Source organism: Peromyscus leucopus, chromosome 7 (assembly GCF_004664715.2).
Source record: "Peromyscus leucopus breed LL Stock chromosome 7, UCI_PerLeu_2.1, whole genome shotgun sequence".
Classification (NCBI taxonomy): Eukaryota; Metazoa; Chordata; class Mammalia; order Rodentia; family Cricetidae; genus Peromyscus; species Peromyscus leucopus.
In genome coordinates this window covers 15408266-15431714 of record NC_051069.1, presented here as the reverse complement: position 1 = coordinate 15431714, position 23449 = coordinate 15408266, and the positions used below count along the sequence as shown (strand labels likewise).

At 51.6% G+C, this 23449-nt stretch overlaps 1 protein-coding gene across 1 annotated transcript; it reads right to left on the bottom strand.

The window, feature by feature from the left end:
• Positions 1 to 454: 454 nt before the first annotated feature.
• Positions 455 to 16029, bottom strand: Lman1l (lectin, mannose binding 1 like). Its single transcript, XM_037207477.1, has 13 exons — positions 15720 to 16029; positions 11390 to 11544; positions 11183 to 11290; positions 11024 to 11082; positions 9619 to 9718; positions 6482 to 6602; positions 5517 to 5572; positions 4730 to 4862; positions 3896 to 4047; positions 2825 to 2892; positions 2025 to 2148; positions 1676 to 1803; positions 455 to 707 (listed from the first exon to the last, which is right to left on the bottom strand). Exons 1-13 carry the CDS (start codon positions 15892 to 15894, stop codon positions 578 to 580), a joined length of 1509 nt encoding a protein of 502 aa, XP_037063372.1. The 5' UTR covers positions 15895 to 16029; the 3' UTR covers positions 455 to 577.
• Positions 16030 to 23449: the final 7420 nt, after the last annotated feature.

Here is a 23449-nt window from a genome sequence, read left to right as displayed (position 1 = left end):
CACCCCCAGCCTTGGGTCCCATTCCATCCTACCTCCAATCTGCTGACCCTAGCAGCTACCTGAAAGCACTCAGGGCTGAGAAGTGAGGAGACCTCAAGAGCGTGAGCAGGAATCCCGGTTATAAGGTTCGGTGAGTTTGCACTCAGTTCCTCTGTCACGTGTCTGCCCTGCTGTCCCTAGAGCCTCGGGGAGTAGGCAAGGGGAGAGTTGTTTGGGGGTACTGAAAAGATGAGCCAGAGGGAACCCAGGGACCTCTCTTTGTCCTTGGTGAGTTTAGGGACAGAATTTTGCACAGTTGCCTCCCTTTGCTTCAGTAGTCCAGAGGAAAAGGCTGAGGGGTATCTGCCCTTGGCCTTCTTGCCTGCTTGGACCCTATTCTTGCTACCTACCCAGAGTAGGTGGAAGCTAGCAGAGATTATGTGAGTCTGGAAGGTAAATGAGGGGATGAGCACAGTGAGAGGAACTTCACCTTTAATATGATGAACTTGCCGAAAGCTAAGATGTGGGCACTCAGGAAGGACACTGGCCAAATCCTCCATCCCTTATTTGTCTCCCCGTAAGACATGGTTTTGAGGGGTCAAGCTTGCATGCTCAGGGGGACAGGCTGTCTCCTCAGAGCCCCTAGTGTCCTAGGGGTGGGCAATGCAGGTTCTAGAGGAAGGCTTCCCGTGGACAGGTACTTCTGAAACCTCTTGTCCAGCTCCTGTCTGCTGCCAGAAAGGAAAGGTTACTGAGTCTCCCTTCTGAAACCAAGACTCACACTTGCCTCTCAATACTCAATGTACCACAGCCTCCCATATTCTGGGACCTTCTATGGCTTCCTTGACATGCCAAATACGTTCGCATTTCACCCTGGCATTTGAAGTCTTTCTGGGTGGCTCAGTGCCAAAATTGCACTCTTATGCATACATTTTCTTCTTCTTCTTCTTCTTCTTCTTCTTCTTCTTCTTCTTCTTCTTCTTCTTCTTCTTCTTCTTCTTCTTCTTCTTCTTCTTCTTCTTTTGACAAGAGCTTACTATGCAGTCCAGGCTGGCCCAGATTTCAGCATCACTCTGCCCCAGCCTTCCAAGTGCTGAGATTAAAGGCATTCATTTCTAACCCAGAACACCCAGATTCCTTGCCCAATCTAGTAAATTGGTCCTGCCCTTTACTTCAACAGTATTAGATTGCTGCCTTTTTCTTTCCCCTAAAGATGCTTTTTTCATGCCTCCATGCTTTTTCTGATGCTGTTCCCTCTGCATCAATGCCTTTACCTATTTTGTCAGATTGAAAAACTCTTAGTCACTTTGATGACCCAAATCAAATATTCTTTCCAGGTCAATTCCCTGATCCCACTCCACAAACCCCACCCCCAAAATGATTCAGTTGCCTTTTCCCAAGTCTCCAAGCTTCCAGTCATCACAGCACTGGCAACATAAGGTCTGGCTACCAGTTAGTTTTCAGATGTTCGCTCTAGAGTGAGCGCTGTGGGGCAGGACCAGATGGGACTGGGGTCTGAGTAGGTGACTGTGCTTGGTAAGTGAGGTGTCCTTGGTCTATATTCTGCTTCCAGCCCTCTGGTGAACTGGGTAGTTCCCGTCTGAGCTTCGGGGTCCCCTATTTCAAGTTCAGTGGTTGTAGACCAGAACCAAGATATATAGGTGGTATGGGAAGTCCTGCCCATGGGAAGGCCCACCTGAAGTTCATGTAGCAGAAGAAGCCTACAGTCTGGATGAGGAGGAAAAACAGGAAGATGCTGGTCCGAAGACATGCCGACGTTCCTAAGAGCCAGCCAGATGGGCGGGGAGCCTTGGCTGTCATTTTCTGAAAGAGGAGAGTATGAGAGAGAGAGAGAGAGAGAGAGAGAGAGAGAGAGAGAGAGAGAGAGAACAAAGATGAGATCTGTGTCCCTTCATGTCTATGTGTAGGCACATACAGATATGACCGTTAGGGTACTGGACAGATGCTCTGTAGAAGCATTGGGAGAAGGGTGGCAGAGACCAGACCTCAAGGATGAGGCCCTTGTACGATCCACTACTTCTTACCACCAGATCCCGGAGGTCCTTCTGCAGGAGGCTGAGGATCTGGTCCAGCTCAAAAAAGTGATGCTTAGTGCCCACAGGCAGGTAGACGACCTGGGCTCCTGAAGCCATCTGGGCAGCTGCTTTCCTGGTGGTGTGGTGGGGCATGGAAATCAAGAAAGCTGATCCACTACCCTCTTTGGTTGTACCCAAATTACCCAATCTTTTCCCATAATCCCCCAGGGCTAGCACATGGTAAAGCATAGATACAATGGATAGTCTTGTCTTTGGGGCTGGTCTTTTCACTCTAAAAAACTTCTCCCTAGATCCTGAGACAACTTTAGCATGTGCAAAGAATTCTCTAAAAGTGTCGCTATGGACAGGCTCTCTGGGCTCTGCTTTTCACGTCTAGCCCAGGGGAACTAACTCCTCTCCGGCTCTTGCCCTCTGCCACCCCCAGGCATCTAGATGGAGGGTATACAGCCACAGAAACCATAACGTGCAAGGGCTCTCTCCACCCCCAGAGCTCTATGGGCAGCTCCACAGGCAAGGGTGAGCCAGAGGGAGATTCTAGGACACCGGCGGCGAGATGAGCTCATATCACTTCCTCCAGAGGGCCTCATCTTGGCTATGCTTCCTCCAAGAACCTCTGTCCAACTATATGCCCTCAGGGACTGAGGAGATGGGTCAGTGGGTAAGGTCCTGAGTCCACAGTCCCAGCAGGCAGGGGAAAAGCCAGCTAGGGTTGTAGCCCCACACTGGGGGCCGGCATTTGACAGAGGAGACTTTCTTCCCTCAATCCCCCTCCTCACTCTATCCCTTACCTCGCCTCTTGCAGGGCCTGGAGCAGAGTCCGCTGTCCATAGAGCAGGGTGCTGACCTTGGCAGTGTCCTACAGGAGGGCCAGCTCTTATGTCGAGTCCAGAGGACAGTGCCTCTCTCCTCAGAGTCCATCTTCCCCAGGGACACTTCACTCTTCTTCCTGAAGCCTTACTAAATGGCCATGGTTCTCCTCTCTTGAGGCACACTGAATCTCCCATAGAACTTACCCATTGGGGCTTCTGGAGGACCCTCCTTCTACACCAAAGATGTGGTGTTTCTCCCCAAAGGGCCCTCTAGGCTTTCCACAAATCCTTCTCCTTTTAAAAAGTGTCCCTGCCCCCTTACTGAGGCAGAAGCCCAACCCAATCCTCTCTGTGTCTTTCTCTTAGGCTGTGATCCAAACTGAGGGCCAGTACATGGGTCCAGGTCTGGCAGAGTGACCTGGAAAGACAGCTGACACTTCTGAGGATGAGTGGAATCATGCAAGTGGAGTCCAGGACATGAAGGTAGGCTCAGAGATACCTGGAATGTGGGTGGGTCTTCCCTCTGTGTCACTCCAGCAGCCTAGCCTAAACTGTTCTGGGCTGAGGACAAAAGATTAAAGCCTTGGACTGCCAGAGCCCAGCAAAGCCTGTGTGAGCGGCTGGCTCCCTCTGTCCACTAGCCAGCACTTTGCCTGGGTTTAGCTTTTGCTCCCCAAGTCAGAGTATGTCCTAGGGAATGACACCTGGGGGTGGAGCCAGGGTGGCAGCAGAGATGAAATGAGGATTCTGGTGCAACTGAGCATTTAAGCAAGTCTTATGCAAATCACACGTGAAGCCATATGCAAATTAGCGCCTAGTCTATTTCTGCCATTCGTCTATAGACCCGATTCCAAATACCTGGCATCTCTTCTCTGCAGCCCAGCCCTGTGGCTCCAGGACAATTGCTATGTGTTAATGTCCTCTCACTTATCACCCTGTTGCATCCTGTGACCTGCTCTCCTTTCCCTCCAAGCTTTGACAGGCTAGCTCTGGATAGCCCCTATTCTTTCAAGCTGTGGGTGGAAACTAGTATGCCCCAAGGTCACTCACCCAGCCTCCCTCAGGCCTGACTTGGACTGTAGACCTCAGCTGCTGCTTCCACTGCCTCTCAGCCTGGTCCAACTGCCTGGAGAGAGCCTGGAGAGCCTGCAGGATCTGGCTTTGTCTGCCCAGTGTTTTCTCCAGGTCAAGGAACCTTTCCCCTGGAGATTGGGGCAGAGCCGAGATGGAAAGGCCAATGGGGTGCGGCAGTAGATCTGCTTTGGAGTGGTGCATGAGGGGGTATAGATTCTGCTTTTAAGACTCTCCCCTGGAAAATGGGTCTGGGGGCTGGCAAGCAGGGTGAGCAACAGAAAAATGTTTGCCAGGAAAACCGGACAATGTAAGTTTGATCTCCAGGCCCCCAGAACCCATGTAAAGGTGGAAGGAGAGAATAGCTTTCACAAAGGTGTCCTCTGACTGCTACACAAATGCTGTGCGCGCGCGCACACACAAACACACACACACACACACATACACACACACACATACACACACATGCACACACGCACACATACACACACATACACACACACACATACACACACATGCACACACATGCACACACACACATACACACACACGCACACATACACACATACACACACACACATACATACACACACACACACACACACACACACACACACACACACACACACACACTGGAAAAGAAAATGTGTCTTGGGGGCAGGTCTTGTGGGGACAGGTCAGAATACTTGGCCCAGGTTAGATACAACCTCCTTAGGCCTCCACTTCTCCACTGGTTAATGGACTTCGGGTTCTAAGGTTCCTGTGGCCCTCCACTGTGCTATGGCCCCACCTGCCTACTCCCTGGGTCCTTACCTTCTTCCTGGACTTCGGAGTCCAGTGGTGGAATGCTGTCCTGGCTGGTGCCCAGGGCCAGCCTTGCCTGCAGCCCTTCCAGCTTCCTAGCCAGGCGGAACTGCTCCTTCTCAATGAATGTCTGGGGGGCCACCTGGAAAAGAAAGATAAAAAGTCAAACCCAAATGCATGGGAGTCCTGTGGGGGGCAGGGCCCCTGGGAGCCCAGTCTTCCTCCCTGACCACATACTCACTGGGACCAAGGAGGAACCCACAGCTCAACCACCAGGCCCCCATAGAGCCCTGCAGCCATATCTACCACATCCTCACATCCTTCTCGACCCACTGTGAGCTCAGGTCTTCGGACATTTGAAGCCTTTAGGTATGGTGCTCATTGAATGAAGCTCATCTCCTCCAGGCATCCTCCCCCTTCCTTGCTGGCTCAGACCCCTCTTTAGCGTTCCTTCTCTTCCCCCTCCCAACCCCCACCCTGGGCTTTTGTGGTTTTGTTTTGTTGTTGTTGAGACAAGGTCCTAACTGTACATCCATCCCTGGCCTGGCACTTACAGAAATCCACCCACCTCTGCCTCCTGAGTGCTGGACTTAAAGGTGAATGCCACCTAGGAAGCCTAGAGGATGAACCCTGGCCCCTACATTATCCAGCCCAAGGCCTGACTAGCAGAGCTCAGAGAGCTAGCTGGGATGAGAACTTGAATGGCAGGTCTAAGGATGCCCTGTTGTGAGTGGAGTCACCTGAGGAGAGCCACATCTCAGAGCTACCTCTCCCAGGCACAAATAGCTGGTATTACCTCTGGACCTGGTTCCCTCAAACTGAAGGTCAAGAAGGACAGGACATCGTGGTCATCTGGAAGAGGGACAGATGAAGGGGAGATAAGGAGCTTTTCACCCAGCAGCCCATCCATCCAGACTCTACTATCTGCCAGGAAAACAAGAGGCTTGTGTGACTCTGGGCAACTCTGACCTTTGTCTCATGGGGAAGGTATGAGGTCAAATACACAAGTGTGTGGGATGTGTGGGTTGCACCACACACAGCCAGAGTGGGGCCCAACAGCCATGCAGCAGACCACAGAGAGCTGCTTCCCCAGCCTGTAACCAGGTCACTCTTCTCTCCTTAGGAACTTTCCATGGCTCCCCAGTACCCAGGGTCGAAAGACTAAAGTCCTGGCATTCGAGACTCCCATACTCTGGCTGCAGCCTGCTTTTCAGCTGCAGGACCCTCCACAGGCTCTCCACTGCACGACATCCGCTGTTCCAGTTCCATACTGTAGCTCGTGCCGTCCCCCTTTTTATCATCCTACAGTATCCAGTAAAGTGGGTTTGTGAATATTGATACTAGAATACCAAATTCCTTTGTGTTATCTCATTTGAGACCTTTTTGTTTCTTGAGACAGGGTTTCGTGTAGCCCAGGTTGACCTCTGAATTTGCTGTGTAGCAGAGGATAACTTTGAACTGATCTGCCCACCTCTGTCTCCCAAGTGTTGTGATTGCAGGCAAGCACCACCACACCTGGGATCTGAATTTAGCTTGAGCACTCACCAACACAGTGACATTCCCAGTGTCCCATTTGAGACTTTCAATAGCTCTTCAAGGCCAATGTGACCGCCTGACTGAGAAGCCAGGGAGGGAGTGTGACCAGCCCAGCCCGCCTGATGAAGTAGTTGACCCCATACAAAAGTGTTTTAGAAGCTGCAATAAGATCTTTTCATCATCAAACACAGCCCTCTGCTCTTACCTACCTGGTAAGGTCCTCACCTGCTAGGATGCTGGTGGCTGCCGAGACCCCAAAGAAGCCTCCAGGGGCCAAAAGCAGGGGCTCCACACTGACACAGACCTCTTCAGGATCATTGGGAATAAGGCCTCCACTCAAGGACACCTGAGGGATATGGAGAGAGTGAGCACCTGCCTCTGCCTGGTCCCAGGATAAGGGACTGACCCCTACTCTGATTCACTGGCTCCCCAGACCTTCGGTAAGATAGAAACTACATGGCCTGGGATCAGAATGGCATGAAAATGACGGGGAGGCTGGTTTCATGTGATCCTTGTATGTTCTGGGTCTGATGAGATTCTTTGTATGAGGGGCGTCAGCGGTTAAGAGTACTGACTGCTCTTCCAGAGGACCTGGGTTCAATTCCCAGCACCCACATGGCAGCTTACAACTGTCTGTAACTCCAGTTTCAGGAGACCCAACACCCATGACAAAACACCAATGCACATAAAATAAATTTAAAAAGTAAAGATCTGTTAAGATTCTTTGTATGAGCAGGGCAGTGGTGGCACATGCCTTTAACCCCAGCACTTGGGAGGCAAAGCCAGGCGGATCTCTGTGAGTTTGAGGCCAGCCTGGTCTACAGAGTGAGATCCAGGACAGACACCAAAATTACACAGAGAAACCTTGCCTCGAAAAAACAAAACAAACAAACAAAACAAAACAAAACAAAAAACAAAAAAAAAGAAGAGAAAAAAAGATTCTTTGTATGAAACTCAAGCCCACATGGATCAAAGACCTCAACATAAATCCAGAGAAGGGCGGGGAGGGGGGGGAAGGGTTATCCTTGAATGCACTGGTACAGCAAACAGCTTCCTGAACAGAACACCATAGTGCAGGCACTAAGATAGGTAATTAATAAGTGTGACCTCCTGAAACTGAGGAGCTTCTGTAAGGCAAAGGACACTGCCAATAAGACAAAACAGCAGCCTACGGAATGGGAAAAGATCTTCACCAACACCATATCTGACAGAGGGCTGATTTCCAAAATATATAAAGGACTCAAGAAACTAGACATCAAAAAACCAAATAATCCGATCAAAAAATGGAGGTACAGATTTAAACAGAGAATTCTCAACAGAGGAATCTCAAATGGCTGAGAAACACTTACGTTCACCTCCTTAGCCATCAGGGAAATGCAAATCAAAACTACTTTGAGATTCCATCTTACACCTGTCAGAATGGCTAAGATCAAAAACACAAGTGACAGCTCATGCTGGCAAGGATGTGGAGCAAGGGAACACTCCTCCATTGCTGGTGGGAGTGCAAACTTGCACTTTGGAAATCAATATAGCAGTTTCTCAGAAAATTGGCAATCAATCTACCTCAATACCCAGCTATACCACTCCTGGGAATATACCCAAAGGATGCTCCATCCTACCACAGGACACTTGCTTGACTATGTTCATAGCAGCTTTATTCATAATAGCCAGAAAGTAGAAACAACCTAGATGTCCTTCAACTAAAGAATGGATAAAGAAATTGTAGTATATTTATACAATGGAGTGTTAATCGGCTATTAAAAAAAATGACATCATGAAATTTTCAGGCAAATGGATAGAACTAGAAACAATCACCCTGAGTGAGGTAACCCAGATCCAGAAAGACAAACATGGTGTGTACTCACTTATAAGTGGACATTAGCTATAAAGTAAAGGATAACCATGCTACAATCCACAGGCCCAGAAAAGTTAAGTTATGAGGAGGGCTCAAGGGGGGACTGCATGGATCCCCCCCCCCACCCCGGGAAGGGGAAATAGAAGACACAGCAAGGGTGGAGGGAGGTGGTGGTCGGGGAGACAGGAAGAGGAGGGATCAGGTCGGGGCAGGGGAGGATGGAGGGAGAGAGTACTGGGAGAGACAACTGGAATTGAGTGGGGGGGGGCATCTTGGTGATGAGCTAGAAACCTAGTGCAATGGAAATTCCAAGGCTTCTATGCGGGTGACCATAACTAAGACTCCTAACAACGGGGATGCAGAGCCTAAACTGCCCATTTCCTGTAACCAGACAGGACTTCCAGTGGAGGGATCGGGACACCAATCCAGCCACAGAACCGTTGATCTACAGTCTGTCCTGCCTACAGGATACGCTGGGGTAAAGGTGGCACAGAGATTGTGGGAGTGGCCAATCAATGACTGGTCCAGCCTGAGACCCAGGCCACAAGAGGAAACCCACCCCTGACACTGCCTAGAGCACCAGGACCCAGAGGCTGGACGGCCCAGAGACCTAGGATAGAACCAAACAAGACTGGAGGGAAAAAAAAGTGAAATGATTCCTAATGATATTCTGTTACATTTATAGATCGGTGCCTAGCCCAATCATCATCAGAGAGACTTCATCTAGCAACTGATGGAAACAGCCAAACATTAAGTGGATCTTGGGGAACCCTGCAGAAGAGGGGAAGGAAGGACTGTAGGAACCAGAGGGTCAAGGACATCACAAGAACCCCACAGAATCAACTCACCTGGGCTCACAGGGGCTCACAGAGACTGAACCGACAGTTAGAGAGCCTGCATGGGACTGACCTAGGCCCTCTGCACATGTGTGACAGTTGTGTAGCTTGGTCTTCTTGTGGGACTCCTAACAGCGGGAGCAGGGGCATGTCTCTGACTCTTTGCCAGCTTCTGGCACCCTTTCCCTCATACTAGGTTGCCTCATCCAGCGATCCTCACTATGAGGGGAGGTGCCTAGTCTTACTGCAACTTGAGATGCCATGTTTGGTTGATAGCCATGGAGGCCTGCCCTTTTCTAAATAGAAATGGAGGAGGAGTGAATGCGGGGGGGGGGGGGGGGGGACTAAGAGGATAGGAAGGAGGGGAAACTGTAGTCAGGATGTTAAAAAAAAAAGAGAAAGAAAAAAAAAACACCTTCCCCACCCCACCCTCCCCCCCAAAATAAAAATCAAATAAAATGTAATATTGTTAAAAAAAAAATTCTTTGTTTGAGTGGAAGACCACGAGTGTTTATTGGTCTGAGCATACCAGAGCCCTCACATGGGTGTGAAGACGAGTGTGAGAGTTATACATCGGTCACATGCATGTGGCTGTTGGAACGCTAGGCACCCCAAAACCACAGCTCTACATCCCACCAGAGGCTCCCACGGAACCAGGAGGGGTGACTCACTTGCAGCCTCTGCCTCCAGTAGGTGACCCGGGCTCGGAAGGGGTGTGGCCAGTTCCTGAAGTCCCGGAGACAGGAGCCCAGTTCCCAGACACTGCCATCCCTAAGGACACTTGGAATGCAGCCAGACCACACAAGACCAACAGGGGACAGTCCCAGGAGCAGCTCTGTCCAAGCCTGAACTGTCACTGTCCCCTTGGGGTGGCCTGGCCTGGGACAAGTCCCTGTTGTCTAGCTTGAGGCTCCCTTGCTATAGTTTGCTTTCTTGGCAGGAGGAGGAGGAAGAAGAGAGAAAGCTCTGCGTGGCAGTGTTGACTGGAACTGAAGAGTTCGCAGGAGCTGGGGTGTCTGCAAAGGGACAGAGGCCAGGCTAACCATGGGATTTCCAATGTCTATCCCCTAGTCCCACTGCCCCTCCCTCCCTTCACTTCCCGTAAGCTCCAAGGCCTGTCCCTTTCCCCAAGTGACAAGGCTCAGACTGAGGCAGACACTAAGGGACCTGTCCCAAAGGCCAAGGACACCATGGCTAGCTCACCTTTCCCCAAGGGAGGCTCAGCAGGCCCAGGGAATTAGGAGCAGAGAGCTGAGCCTGAGTTTCTCAGACCCATGGGTGCACACTGTGGGACCTATGCTATCACCTTCAGCCATGAGTTGGGTAGCAGACAGCAGGGAGAAGCCAGATTCAAGGCAGTGATTGCCCGGCTGTATAACCTTGGGCAAGTTCTTTCCCCCTCCCAGAGCCTAGTATCGTTGCCTTTAAAATGAGGGTAATAATTGCAGCTACCTCATAATAGTGTTATGAGGGTTCACAAGACAATGTCAAATGTCTGGGCACTGTGCCTGGTATACAGTAAAGCCCAACTCCATAAATGTCAGCAATTATCCTAATTGTGATGGGCTAAGGGATGTTTGCGGAGACACACTGACAAACCAGTCCAGCCACTTAGGGCAGCCAGCAGGGGAAGGACAGGAGGCCACCTCATCTGGGAGAAAGACAACAGTGCGGCTAGTGTCTAGATCCTCCCTGGCCACTGCTGTGTTAACCACTCAGGTCAATTAACCTTTCTGGACCTAAGTGTCCTCACCTAGCAACCCACGCTTAGTAAGGATGTCTGGAGTGAGACCCTCGTGGTAGTTTCAGCCTTGGTCCCTTCACCTGGGGCTCGTAAGCTGAATGGCTGGAGAAAGATGGGGCTATTGCCCAGAAGAGCAAGCGCACTCTGGCCCTGGCTCCTGAGGCACAGCTCAGGCCAGTGGGAAGGAGTCCCAGGAGGCAGCAGGACTCATTATGAGAGCTTGGCAAAGATGGCAGGTCTAGGAGGGATAGGCTCTCTAGGGGAGGAAGTACAGGTGGTTGCTAAGGCCAGGGATGGGGCGGGGTGGGGGGTCAGTTCCCTCGGGCCCTTACCCAAACTGCTCCTGGAGGTCATGCCCATCACTGGCCAGCACTCGGATGGCAGGGCTGTTCTGCATGGGAGGTGACAATCAGCCTGAGCCTCAGGCACATCAGGAGGGTGAGGGTTAGAGTTAAGACAGACGGGAGGATGGGCAGGAGATGGCTACCCACCTGGACATCATTGGCGGAGGAATCAAAGAAGATTCTGATGCCATCCCACGAGACCAGCCCCTCTGGGACAGAGCTGACTTGACCCTTGTCCTGGATGTACCACATGGCCTGCAAGTTCCCAGCCCACAGGTTGGGGACTCTGAAGGACACGGATGCCTGGGGCTTATCCCCTGCTCCCCCCAACAGAGATGAGTAAGGACCACTCACCATACCCAGGGCTCCCCGGCGCCCCGGTCCAGTCACCCTCATCTGCATCTCCACTTCCCAGGCAGGGAAGGAGACAGAGATCTTGCTCCACACAGCACCACTCCGGTTCTTCATAGATGGAGCCAGCCGCACTTCCTCGAGGCCTGGGATGGCATCTGTGGGGCAGGGCAGCTGGGGACCACTGGACCCTCCTCTCCCACCTCTCTGTCTCATTGGTGAAAGCCCAGCCCTGGGAAAGAGCTCACACCAAGATCTTGTCATTTGATATGGGGCTGGCTGGTGAGAGGCAAGAGTCCTTTGGGGAAAAGGTGGGCATTACCCGGGCAAGGCTGCAAGAGCTTTGCTGTGTCCCACTCCAGCCTCACTGGAAATCCATGCCATCTATTTTTTGTTTGTTTGTTTGTTTGTTGTTTCAAGACAGGGTTTCTCTGTGTAGTTTTGGTGTCTGTCCTGGATCTCGCTCTGTAGACCAGGCTGGACTCGAACTCACAGAGATCCACCTGTCTCATGCCTCCCAAGTGCTGGGATTAAAGGCATGCACCACCACCCACTGGCATGCAAGATTCCATTTTATGGGGCTGGGGATGGAGCTCAGGTGGTAGAGTACTTGCATAGTAAACGCAAAGCTCCGAGTTCCAGCACCCCCATAAAACTGGGAGTGTGGCACACACCTGTAATCCCAGCGTTTAGGAGGTGGAGGCAAGAGGATCAGCAATTCAAGGTCGTCCTTGGCTATGTAGTCAGTTGGAGGCCAGCTTTGGCTACATCAGAGTCTGTCCTGGGGCCGGGGGAGGGGGTGGCAGGAGTGGGCGGGGTGGGGTGGGGGGTGGGTGTGGGTGGAGGGGTGGGGGTGGGTGGGTGGGTGGGTGGTTCAATGGGTGAAGGACTTGCTGCGGAAGAATGAGGATCTGAGTTTTGATGCCCAACACCCTCGTAAAAGCTGGGCATAAGCTGGGTGGTGGTGGCGCACACCTTTGATCTCCGCACTCGGGAGGCAGAGGCAGGCAGATCTCTGTGAGTTTGAGGCCAGCCTGGTCTATAAGGTGAGTTCTAGGACAGCCAGGGCTACACAGAGAAACCCTGTCTCAAAAAACCAAAAAAAAAAAAAAAATGGAAAAAATCTGGGCACTGCAATGCAAACCTGGCTTGTAACCCCAGTACTGGGCGACAGAGACAGGGGAGGGCTTGCTGGCCAGCCAGTCTAACTGAAGTTATGAGTTCTGGGTTAAGTAAGAGATCTTGGTTTTTGTTTTTGTTTTTTTTTAAAGGGTGGTGGTGGTGGTGCTGGAGAGCTGGCTCAGCAGTTTAGAGCACTGGTCACTCTTTCAGAGGATCCAGGTTCAATTCTCAGCACCCACATGGCAGCTCACAACGGTCTGTAACTCCAGTTCCAGGGGATCCAACACCCTCATACAGACATGCATGCAGCACATAAAAAAAATAACAATTCCCGTCTGGAAAAAACAATAAATAAATAAAAATAAAAATAACAACAGTCAGGCAGTGTTGGCACAGCCTTTAAACCCAGCCCTAAGGAGGCAGTCAGGCAGATCTCTGAGTTCAAGGCCAGCCTGGTCTACGGAGCAATCAGGACAGCCAGTTCCAGGACAGCCAGGGCTACACAGAGAACCCCTGTCTTAAAAAACCAAATACAACAACAGCAAAGGCAGAGAAGCAATTGAGGAATATGCCCTGATGTCAACTCTGGCCTCCAAATGTGCAGGCATGAGTTAGTGCATGTGTGCATGCACACACACGTGAACACACACACATCATCACCACAGATTCTGTCCCCAAGAAAGGAGGTACCATTTTACAGAAGTTCAAACACATCTCTTTCTACTAAGGCTTCCAGTCCTGAGAGACAGCTATGGGAGAGCAAGGAGGACAAACAAATTGGGAGGCTCCTGGGGTGACTAGATGAGGCTCCTGGGGGAGGGGACGAGGGTGGCCCGAGAAAGGGAAGGTTTATGGCAGAAGGACTGAGGCAAGCTCTGTAGGGTGCTGAGAAAAGGGTGAGGCTGGGAAAGCATGGGCATGAATGACCCTGGTGCTGTGGGCAGGTCAGAAGGAGCTCCCTGTGGTGGGAGAAGACAGTGTGAAGCTGAGGCAGACATGACAGGAACTGGAGGGAGGCAGGAATCAGAGGCTCCATTCCAGCTGGTTCTCCACCCTCTCATCTACCAGCCTGGAACCTGGTCCAAGGCCCGGACCCTGCCAAGACGTTCTGGAGGTTGCTAATCCAGCCTGTTTGCTCTGCAAAGGCCAGTGGCACGTGGGGAAGAACAGAAGTCCCGGAGTCCCCAGAAGCCACTGTTGTCTGAAGTGAGCTGTTGTCGTTTGTTTGTATAAAATAGACCAGGCTGGCCTAGAACTCTCTAGATGGCCAAAGATGACCCCAAACTCCTGATCCTCCTGCCTCCATTTCCACAGAGTGCTGGGATAACAGGTTGTCATCCTACCTGGTTTTGTGTGGGACTTAGATTCAACCCAGGGCCTTGTGCGTGTCAAACACTCTGCAACTGAGCAACATTGCTAGTCCAACACTGTTTTCATACTTTAAAACATGTGCGTGCATGCGTGCGTGCGTGCGTGCGTGCATGAGTGTGTGTGTGTGTGTGTAAGCACACAAGCCGGGACATAGATGGAGGTCAGAGGACAGCTTTCAATAGTTTTTCAATAGCTGGTAGACTGCTTCCACTGTGGGCTCTGGAATCAAATGAAGGATGTCTGGCTTGCATGGCAAATGCTTTTACTAGCTGAGCTCTCTCAGCTCTTTTTATAAAAAAGACAGGGTTTTGCCACGCAGTCCAGGCTAGCCTCAAGCTCTTGATTCTCCTGCCTCAGCCTCCTGAGTGCTGCAATTACAGGCCTCTACCACCACACCCAGTCCTGGGAGGCTTGCAGGAGGCAAGGCTTATCTGAGTAAGATTACACACTCCTCATTATGTGGAGTGTCTGGGACTCACCCAGACGGAGCCTGACTCAGTCCTGGGTATCCATGCTGGGCCCAGGGAGCACTGGGTGGGGCTCTGATCAAAGGAGAGATGAATGGATAGATAATAATCACACTGCCTGGTGATCTTGGAGGATCTACCTCTACTCCCCCACACGCTCTGTGACACCTTAGACACGGCAAGGCTCTGAGCGGAGAGTGTTGTACCGGCTCTACCACCCTATCCTAAGGCAGCACCTGGCTGGAAAGAGCCCATCCTTCATTTACCCCCGGGCCCCTGTGCAGGAGGACTGAAGTTCCTGCCATCTCGGAGCATCTTAGTCAGGAATCATGCCATTGTTCGGAACTTGTGTCTCAGATAGAAATACATAGCCAATCTTCTTTTTCTTTTTGCTTTGCCGGCTAGGAGGCTCTGGATGAAATTCATGGCTGGGCAAACTTCACGGTATATTTTGGAAATGAGCTATGTTCCCGGACTTATTTCATGACCTAGAGCCATGTTCTTGGACTTATTTCATGACCTATTCCAACTCTTAATTTTCTCTTACTCTTAATTTAAGATCCTGCATATTGTATAGTTTTCAGTACATCATCACAGACCCTTTTATGAACAAGATCAGACAAACTGTAGGTCTGGGTTTGGAAGACCCTGAGCACAGACCTGTGGGTTAAGATCCTCTCATGTCTGCGTCCACCTCCTACGCACAGGGAAGGGCCTGGTGGCCGCTGTAACAAAATGGCGGGACACTCAGTGCCACCCTTCCAGCAGACCTCCAGCCCTGCAGGATGAGGACAGCAGAGAGGAGGCTTAGCCCTGTTCAAGAGGCCTTGTTACTGGGCATCAGGCATATCAGGTGTGTGCATTAGTGTCCATGTGCACACCTGTGTGTTCACAGTCGGAAGGCAGAGGAACGGGGACAGGGGTGGGGTGGGGGCTGCAAACAGAAAAGGCAAAAAGCCCTGGGGCACAGGAGCAGCTCCGAAGAAACCAAAGCTGGTAGGGAGGTGGAACTGTGGTGCACAGCCTGCTCTCTGGCCACCCACCCGGCCCCTCTCCCCCGAGCCCTGCACCCCGTCGACCTCCTCTTTAGCTGTGGCCCTCTGTGGTCCGGCATGCCCAATAGCTCTTCCTGCCAGTGCCTCTGGGTCCTCCGCACAAAAGTCCCATGAACAAAGAAAGGACGTCTTGAAAGGCAAAGTCATGGGGCATGGCGGAGCAGGAGACAGGTCTGAGGGGGTCTTGGCCAGGCACCGTCACCCCAGGGCTACCCCTCTCCCTGCAGAGAGCTGTTCACACTCACTGTCCATCTGGCTATAGGACCCTCTGGCACTCTGAAGGGCCCTGGGCGTGGCCAGTCCCCTTTTCTTCCTCACCTCCGTGGTGGCTCCAGAAAGGTATTCCAGCCCCGGGAACTGCCAGCCTCGGTCCCTTGAAGCTGAGCTTGTACTCAAACCTGCGTTGAGGAGGGTGGCTCCTTTCAGCACGGTACAGGGCCAGCAGTGGGAAAAGAAGGTAGAGGGACGGTGATGGACCTCCGGCCCGCAGCATTGCAAAGGAGCGGGTTCCTGGGCACCAGAATTGATCCTGGCTGTGAGGCCAACGACGGGATCCAGGATGCGCAGTCAGGCAGGGAGATCCCCGGACCTTCCAGGATCTTGGTTTTTTGGCTCTGCGGGGCCTCCCCACCCCCCACCCCCTATACACACATCCTGTTTCTCTTGCAGGTCTGATCTCAGGCCCCACCCTCCCTCACCTCCACCCTGCAGCCCTGGCTGTCCCCTGGGCTCCTTGCCAACATGAGCTCTGCCCCTGTTCTTTGGCTGAAGCTGTCTTCCCGTTCTCCCTCAGCTCCTGTGGCTGGTGACAGGATGATGGGGTGCTCAGTGCCAGGTCCTGCTCTTCCACAGCCCCGGCCTTCCCTGCTTGCTGGGGGGCAGTTCTTTGCATCCTCTCCTTTAACAGTACATGCGTAGCCTGCTCTCTGGCCACCCACCCGGCCCTTCTCCCCCGAGTCCTGCATCCCGTCACCCACCTTTTCAGCTGTGACCCTCTGTGGTCCGCATGCACAACAGCTCATTCTGCCAGTGCCCCTGGGTCCTCCACAAATAAATTCCATGAATAAAAAAAGTGTGTCTTAAAAGACATGCAGTTGGGTGCGGTAGCACATGCCTGTAATCTCAGCACTCAGAAGGCTGAAGCAGGAGGACCACTGTGAGTTTGAGAAGACTGGCTTGGGTTACATAGGAAGTACCAGGGCAACATAGTACAACTCTGTCTTAAAAACAAAAATGAGGGTCTGGAGAGATGGCTCAGAGGTTAAGAGTGCCGACTGCTCTTCCAGAGGTCCTGAGTTCAATTCCCAGCAACCACATGGTGGCTCACAACCATCTGTGATGAGATCTGGTCCCCTTTTCTGGCCTGCAGGGACACATGCAGACAGACTACTGTGTACACAATAAATAAATAAATCTTTAAAAAACAAAACCAAAGCTGGGTGAAGTGGCACCTGTAATTTTAGCCCTCAGAAAGCAGAAGCAGGTGGGTCTCTATTAGCTCAAGACTAGCCTAATTTATACTGTGAGTTTAAGGCCAGCCACATAGTGAGACCCCGCCTTTGGAGGAGAAAAGAAAAAGAAAAAAAAAGAAAAAGAAAAAGAGAGAAAGAGCAAATAAATGCAAAGTAGAGCTGGGTGTGGTGGCTCATGCTAGTGATCTCAGTACCCTGGAAAAGTAATAAAAGTTGGGGAAATTGGAACAATGGATATTTAATGATATTAAAGAATTGCAATTAAATTTTGGGGTATAATATGGTATTGGTGGTTATGGTTTTTCAGTATTTAGGAAAATTTTTAGGTGTAATATGGTACCAGGGTTATGTTTTTCAATATCTAGGAGAAATATGCTAAAGCTTTATGGATGAACTTATGTGTCTGGGATTTGCTCTCAAATATCCCAGAGCCTGGGACAACCAGGGGGTATGGACAACGCAAGGCAGCCCTGGGATGGTAGGGATTTGAGGGTTCATTATATTCTGGTGTTTTGTTTTGTTTTGTTTGAGATGGGGCTCACGTCACTGAAGGTGGCCTGGGACTTGCTGTGTAGGTGGAGATGACCTTCAATGTCTTTCCTTCCTGCTTGCATTCCCAAGTGCTAAGGTTACAGCATCTGTCATCACAGTTGGGGTTTTTGTTGTTTAATTTTTAAAAATTGTTTATTTATTTTGGTTTTCACAAAACAAGTTTGTGTGTGTGTGTGTGTGTGTGTGTGTGTGTGTGTGTGTGTGTGTATGTGTGTGTGTGTGTGTGTGTGTGTGGCCTTGGCTATCCTGGAACTCACTCTGTAGACCAGGCTGGCCTGAAACTCAAGAGATCCACCTGCCTCTGTCTCCTGAATGCTGGGATTAAAGGCGTGTGACACCACCTCCTGGCTTAATTTTTATATTTAAGACAGCATTTTTTTTTGTGTAGCCCTGGCTATCCTGGAACTCACTCTATAGACCAGGCTAGCTTTGTATTCAGGGATCCACCTGCCTCTACTCTACCTCCTGAGTGCTGGAATTAAAACTATGCCCAGCTTACAATTGGTTTTTGTCTGTTTGTTGTTCTGAGACAAGATCTCACTTTGCAGCCCTGGCTAGCCTAGAATGTGCTATCTAGACCAGTCTGGTCTCAAACTCACAGAGACCCCACCTATCTCTTCCTTCTGTCTCTCTTGCCTGGTTCTTCATCAGTGTTATGTGGTGTGGGGGATCAAACGTAGGACTTCACTCCAAGCAAGCTCTCCACCACCTGAGCTATATCCTCAGGCCTGCCTCCTACTTTCTATTCTTCCTTTCTTTTCTTCCATGCTGGAGATCCAACCCAGGGAGCTCTACCACTGAGCTACACTTCAGCCTACTCTTTATATGACTGAAAATATTCTTGAAAGGTAAGAAACACTATTTTCCAAATCTTTCCATCCAGATAAAGGTTGGCTTTCCAGAGCAGCCATCTAAGAATTCTGATTGCTGCAGTGTCTGGGCTGTGTGGATGGGGCCCAGGCCCTGAACACACACATTTAGAACATGCTAACAGAAGTCACTGCACCATGCTCCACCACCTCCACCTTTCCAGCCAAGCTCGGGAAAATGGACCCTCCTACACTCCTGCTTCCTGGCTCTCACCTCTATCCAAGCTAGGTTTTATGTAGCCATTTCCTTGGAGGTTTATTAACAAACCACCCTGATGGAAGTTCATCGACATCTAGTAAATTCTAAAGACTCAGAAAATTCTGAGGGAAGGTTCCTTTAGACTCCAGAAGTTCTAAAGGGAGGCTCATTAAGACTCAAGAAATACACAATTCAGAACTCTCAGGAAGTCCCTGAAACTGACCAGAGGTGTATGGGTGAACTGCTGAGGAGGTTCAGGCTGGTGGAGTTGCCTGGCAGACACTGTGACCTGTGGAGTTCCTTGCAGGTTGTGCATCAAGCTCCAGAGACTCCAGTTTCATGAGCCACCATCCACGTACTGATGCAGCTGCCTTTGAGTCATTCTCCCTCCTCCCTGTAAATGACCCCTCACCCATACTCCTGCAAGGAACCCCAGCAAACTCATTGGTTCACCAAGTTGGACTATGGCAGTATCCTGACTTTGGTCTGTTTCCTACTGGGATCAATCAGGTATTTGTTCACAGCATACAAGGTATGAAGCACTGCCCATGATCTTGCTCCCCCTTCGCCTTCACTGGAATCTCCCTTTGCTGTGCTCACCTCTGTCCCCTACCCTTCTGCTCCCTACATGGCTCCCTACTCTGTCAGCTGTTGTCCCTTCCCAGCCTCAAAGCTGGGGTCCTCAGGGTCCCTCCCCCTAGGATTGCTCATCTCTGCTCTTAGTTTCCACCACAAGTGATCCCCAAATCCCTTCTTCCAGCCCAGCCTCTCCCAGGAGCTACAGGAATGGATATCTCTGTAAAGAACACCTCTAACTGCATGTCCCCAAGTTCCTGACATCCTGTTCAAATGGCATCTCTCTTCTCCAGCTCATCCTCCCCAGCCTCCTTCAGGGGGCTCCTCACCCCGGGGGGCAGAGGGTGTCCTTGTATCCAAATACCCTACCACCTTCACCTGGCCATCACCAGCTTTGAAATGAGCTCTTGTCAGTTTTAACAAGCTCTTGTAACCTTGGGTCTCAGTCTTCCTGGGCCTTGGTTTTCTTAACTGCAATGTACTGTACTACAGATAGATACTGCATATAACCGTGTGACATGGTATATAAAATATATAGTATACAGCTCCAAGAGGTGTCTGGAGGGTTACATGACAATGTATGTAAAGTGCCTAGACCAGGGCCTGGCACACACTGAGTGTGCTCTGCCCAGCAAAACAGCGCCTGGGTTGACCTTTGGCTCTGCTCCTTCTGCTTGCCCAGCTCAAGTACCACCCGTCACAGCCGTCACCTCCCGCCCTGTCGACAGCAGCTTCCCACAGCTCCTGGTGCCCTTTCTGAACCCCAGGCCAGAACACCTTTCTAAATTTCAGGTCTCCCTCTCACTCCTCTGTCCTGCACAGACCAATGGTAGCTACTAGTCACGGCTGCTTCAAGTTGGACTTCGCTTTGGGTCTGTGGAGCCATGTGAGGTCTGGGTCCTGCTTTCTCAGCTGTCCTTGCCCCCAACCCCACTCCTCAGCTCTGAATTCGTCCTCCTCAGGACTCCCACCAACTCCGCTCCTCATGTGTCCTTTTTAACAAGGAACCCCCCCACCCCCCATACTTGCCCTTTACTGAGAACCCAGAAAGTGGCCTGAACCCCCTGCTGCCTCCGCCTTATTGGCTGGCTACTGGCAGAAGGTGACACCCCAAAGGACTTCTGGGTAGCAAGCTGAGCCCTGAGAGGGTTCCCCCATCTGTCCACAATGTTAGGGGTACCCTCTAGGTTAGGAATTATGTCACGCTCATTGACAGCAATCCAACAGCCACACAGATGGCTGGGGAGAGGAGAATGCAAGCATAAACAGAGAGTCAAAGCTGGGGCTGGGGCTGGGGCTCAGCTGGCAGAGCCTTGTCCAGCATGCAGCACAGAGCCCCGGGTTTGATTCCCAGTACTGCACACACCGGGCCTGGAGTCACAGGCTGATTTCTCCAGCACCTGGGCCATGGAGGTAGGAGACTCGGTAATGTGAGTTCACCATCAGCTACATACACATTAGAGGCCAGTCTGGGCTCCATGAAGCCCTGGATGAAAAGGAAAAAAGGAAAACTGGGCTGGTGGGCTGCAGCTCCATCCCACCATTGCCAAAGCACAAAACAGACGGGGAAGGGAAAGAAATGAGGAGGCCGAGAGGCAGGGTCAGGATAAGGAGAGGAACTGAACACCCACAGCCTCAGGTGATCGAGACTGGAGGGTTCAGCTACCTGTGCCTGCTTTGACTCAGGGTCCTGGGAGCTGGGCCTGCTCCTCCACCAGGCTCTACTGCTGGTTTCTACACAGGAGATGGCTGGGAGTCTCCAGCTGGTGGTCTGAAATCAGCTGCAGTGTTTATGATTTAGGTATCAGTGAATGTTACAAATCAGCTCTCACCCACTTTACTCTTCCTTTTTTCTTTTTCCCCCTTTAAAAGACAGGGTCTCACCTCGTAACCTGGCTGGTCTAGAACTCTCTATGTAGTCAAGGTGGCTTTGAACTCCTAATCCTCCTGCCCTCTCAACCGGAAAGTGCTGGGATTACAGCTGTGTATATCTGGTTCCAATTTGGTCATTAAACATTCACCAGGACCTCAGTGTGTGAGTCTGCCTCCTCTGCAGTTTCAGAGAGACCAACTCCAAGGAAAGCTCTACCCCAACCCTACCTACCACACCTGAGAACTTAGATATGACCCCATCCATGTTCTTCCCTCAGTCAAATTCGCTCAAGCCTTTGAACTTCCTCTGCGCCCATCCTCTCTCCTTCCAGTCACAGATACATTCTCCTGGTGTGGGCCTGGCCAAACACAGATGTTACTTGGGCCAGTTACTTTCCCAGTGAGTGCCCCAGTCAGTACCCATCTCTGCGCCTTCTGGGAGGCTCCCCCTATAGAGGGCCTCTCCCCTGGACCTGTGATACCACCCCCCTTCTAATCTCAAGCTGTCCTCCTCTTTGCTTTGCATAGGCATTTTTTTTTTTTCTCGAGACAGGGTTTCTCTGTGTAGCTTTGGAGCCTATCCTGGAACTCACTCTGTAGCCCAGGCTGGCCTCAAACTCAGAGATCCGCCTGCCTCTGCCTCCCGAGTGCTGGGATTAAAGGTGTGCGCCACCACCGCCCAGCGCATAAGCAATTTTTAATTCTTTTAAAGATCAGGTCTCAGTAAGTAGCCCAGGCTGGCCTCTGTCTAACTCATAATCTCCCTGCCTTATCCTTGAGTGCTAGGTTTGCAGGCATATGAACTGCCTTTTCCTGACCTGCTCTCAGACCCGCCCAGGTTCCATCCTGTGCCCTTTTCTACCATATGGACCTCACCCTTCAGGTCCAACCCACCCACTGACAACTCTCAACTTTCTTCTCCAGCCTGCATTTTATCCATCACCTACCTCTAGGCAGTTTCCAAAGCATGCAACTCAGATTGCCCTCAGCAGAACCTGCCATGGTCTCTTCTGGTCCTCTTGAACGGCAGGTGCCTAGCTACCACTTTGCTCAAACCCAGCCATCAGGGAAGTCAGAGGCGTCTGGCTTCTCCCTTCCCTTCTCTGTGAGCAATGCTGACCCCACCCATCACCGTTTCACTGATGTGACCTCTCAGATCTCCCTGACTCCATCTGCCTCCCCACATCGTCCTTATTCTAGTCTCCCACTTCCCTAGTGGGTCCCGGGGTGACCACTTTAAAATGGCATTACTTGACATGCCTCCCTCCGACGCCCCAAACCTGCCACTGAATTCCAACAACTCTCGGCTTGCTAAGGAACACACGCAGGCCCCATCCTTCACTCCCCAACCCTCCTCATCTCCCAGCGCTGTCCGTCGGTTGTCCAAGAATCGTCTTCAGCCATCTTCTCAGAGCTCCCTGACGAGCTTCCCTGCCTGGGGTCTCCTCTCCCTGGGGTGCGAACCCCACCCACGTCTACACCCTCCTGAACTTAGCACGGACGCTGCTGCTTGATCTGTGGACGATACCCTCGTGCTGGGTGCTCCTTCCAGAGGAGTCTGTCATAGTCTGTGTGTGACTGTCCTCACAACCACGAACTCCACAGGGTCCACTCCGCTACCTGCTGGAATCAGCCAGCGTAGTCTACACTCAGCAGGTATTTGGACATCTGCAGGTGGACGACTGATCTGTCTGCTTGTTTCACAAAAATCAGCCTGAAGTGTGTGCACAGGGCGGCTTGGTGGGGAAAGTTGTTGGACTGGGAGGGGCTGGACACAGTGGGCAGACGGAAGACACGCTTCGAGCCAAAACTCCTGGGTCTCAGATCCCGTAGGCTGGAGGAGGAGGGCCAGGACCACGATGGGACAAGGGGAACCTCCCTACTTACGTCAAATGAATCAAGTCTCTCCTACCCACCGGGGCTCTACCACCCTTGGACAACCTGAGGGGAGAAAAGCCCAGGGCTGGTCCTCATTCTCCATTTGTCTACCCCAGTCGGGGCAGAAGGAAGGTGCCTCAATCCATGCAAAGCCCAGGAAGGCCAGGGCTTGGCACACAGTAGGGATGGGGAAAAGCAAAGCTGTCACGTTAGATGAAATGTGAGAACAGTGTCTCCCTTCCAGCACCCTTGAGGTCAGTATCTTCGGAGGCCTGTTTATCTGGGCTCTTGACCCAGGGCCACATCCCATCAGGGCAGGCCTGGACTTCCAATTCTTTGTACTTCAGGCCTGAGCACCATGGCAGAAGAAGCAGCCAGAATCCCCAGGCAGCATCCCGTGGACTGGTCCCAGAGCCCCAGGCAGCCCAGGTAGGAATGGACAGGTGGTGAACACGCTCCCTATGGGCAGACACAGGACAGGGCTCGTGCAGCTGACACAAAGAGGCGGCTACATCTTCTGGCCATGCTTCCCTCTCAGCCCCACTCACAGAGACAGGGGGATGGACAAGATGGCATGGGAAGACGACTGGGCAGACAGGCAGGCTCGGCGGAGAAAGCGCCGAGGCTGGG

What these genes read in the sequence shown, in the direction of transcription:
- Lman1l (XM_037207477.1), bottom strand. Translation starts at nt 15,894, where the DNA reads ATGCTGCGGGCCGGAGGTCCATCACCGTCCCTCTACCTTCTTTTCCCA. An exon ending in TTTCTGGAGCCACCACGGAG is followed by an intron (nt 11,545 to 15,719) that starts GTGAGGAAGAAA and finishes CCTGCCCCACAG; the next exon opens with ATGCCATCCCAGGCCTCGAG. An exon ending in CCTCCGCCAATGATGTCCAG is followed by an intron (nt 11,083 to 11,182) that starts GTGGGTAGCCAT and finishes CCTCCCATGCAG; the next exon opens with AACAGCCCTGCCATCCGAGT.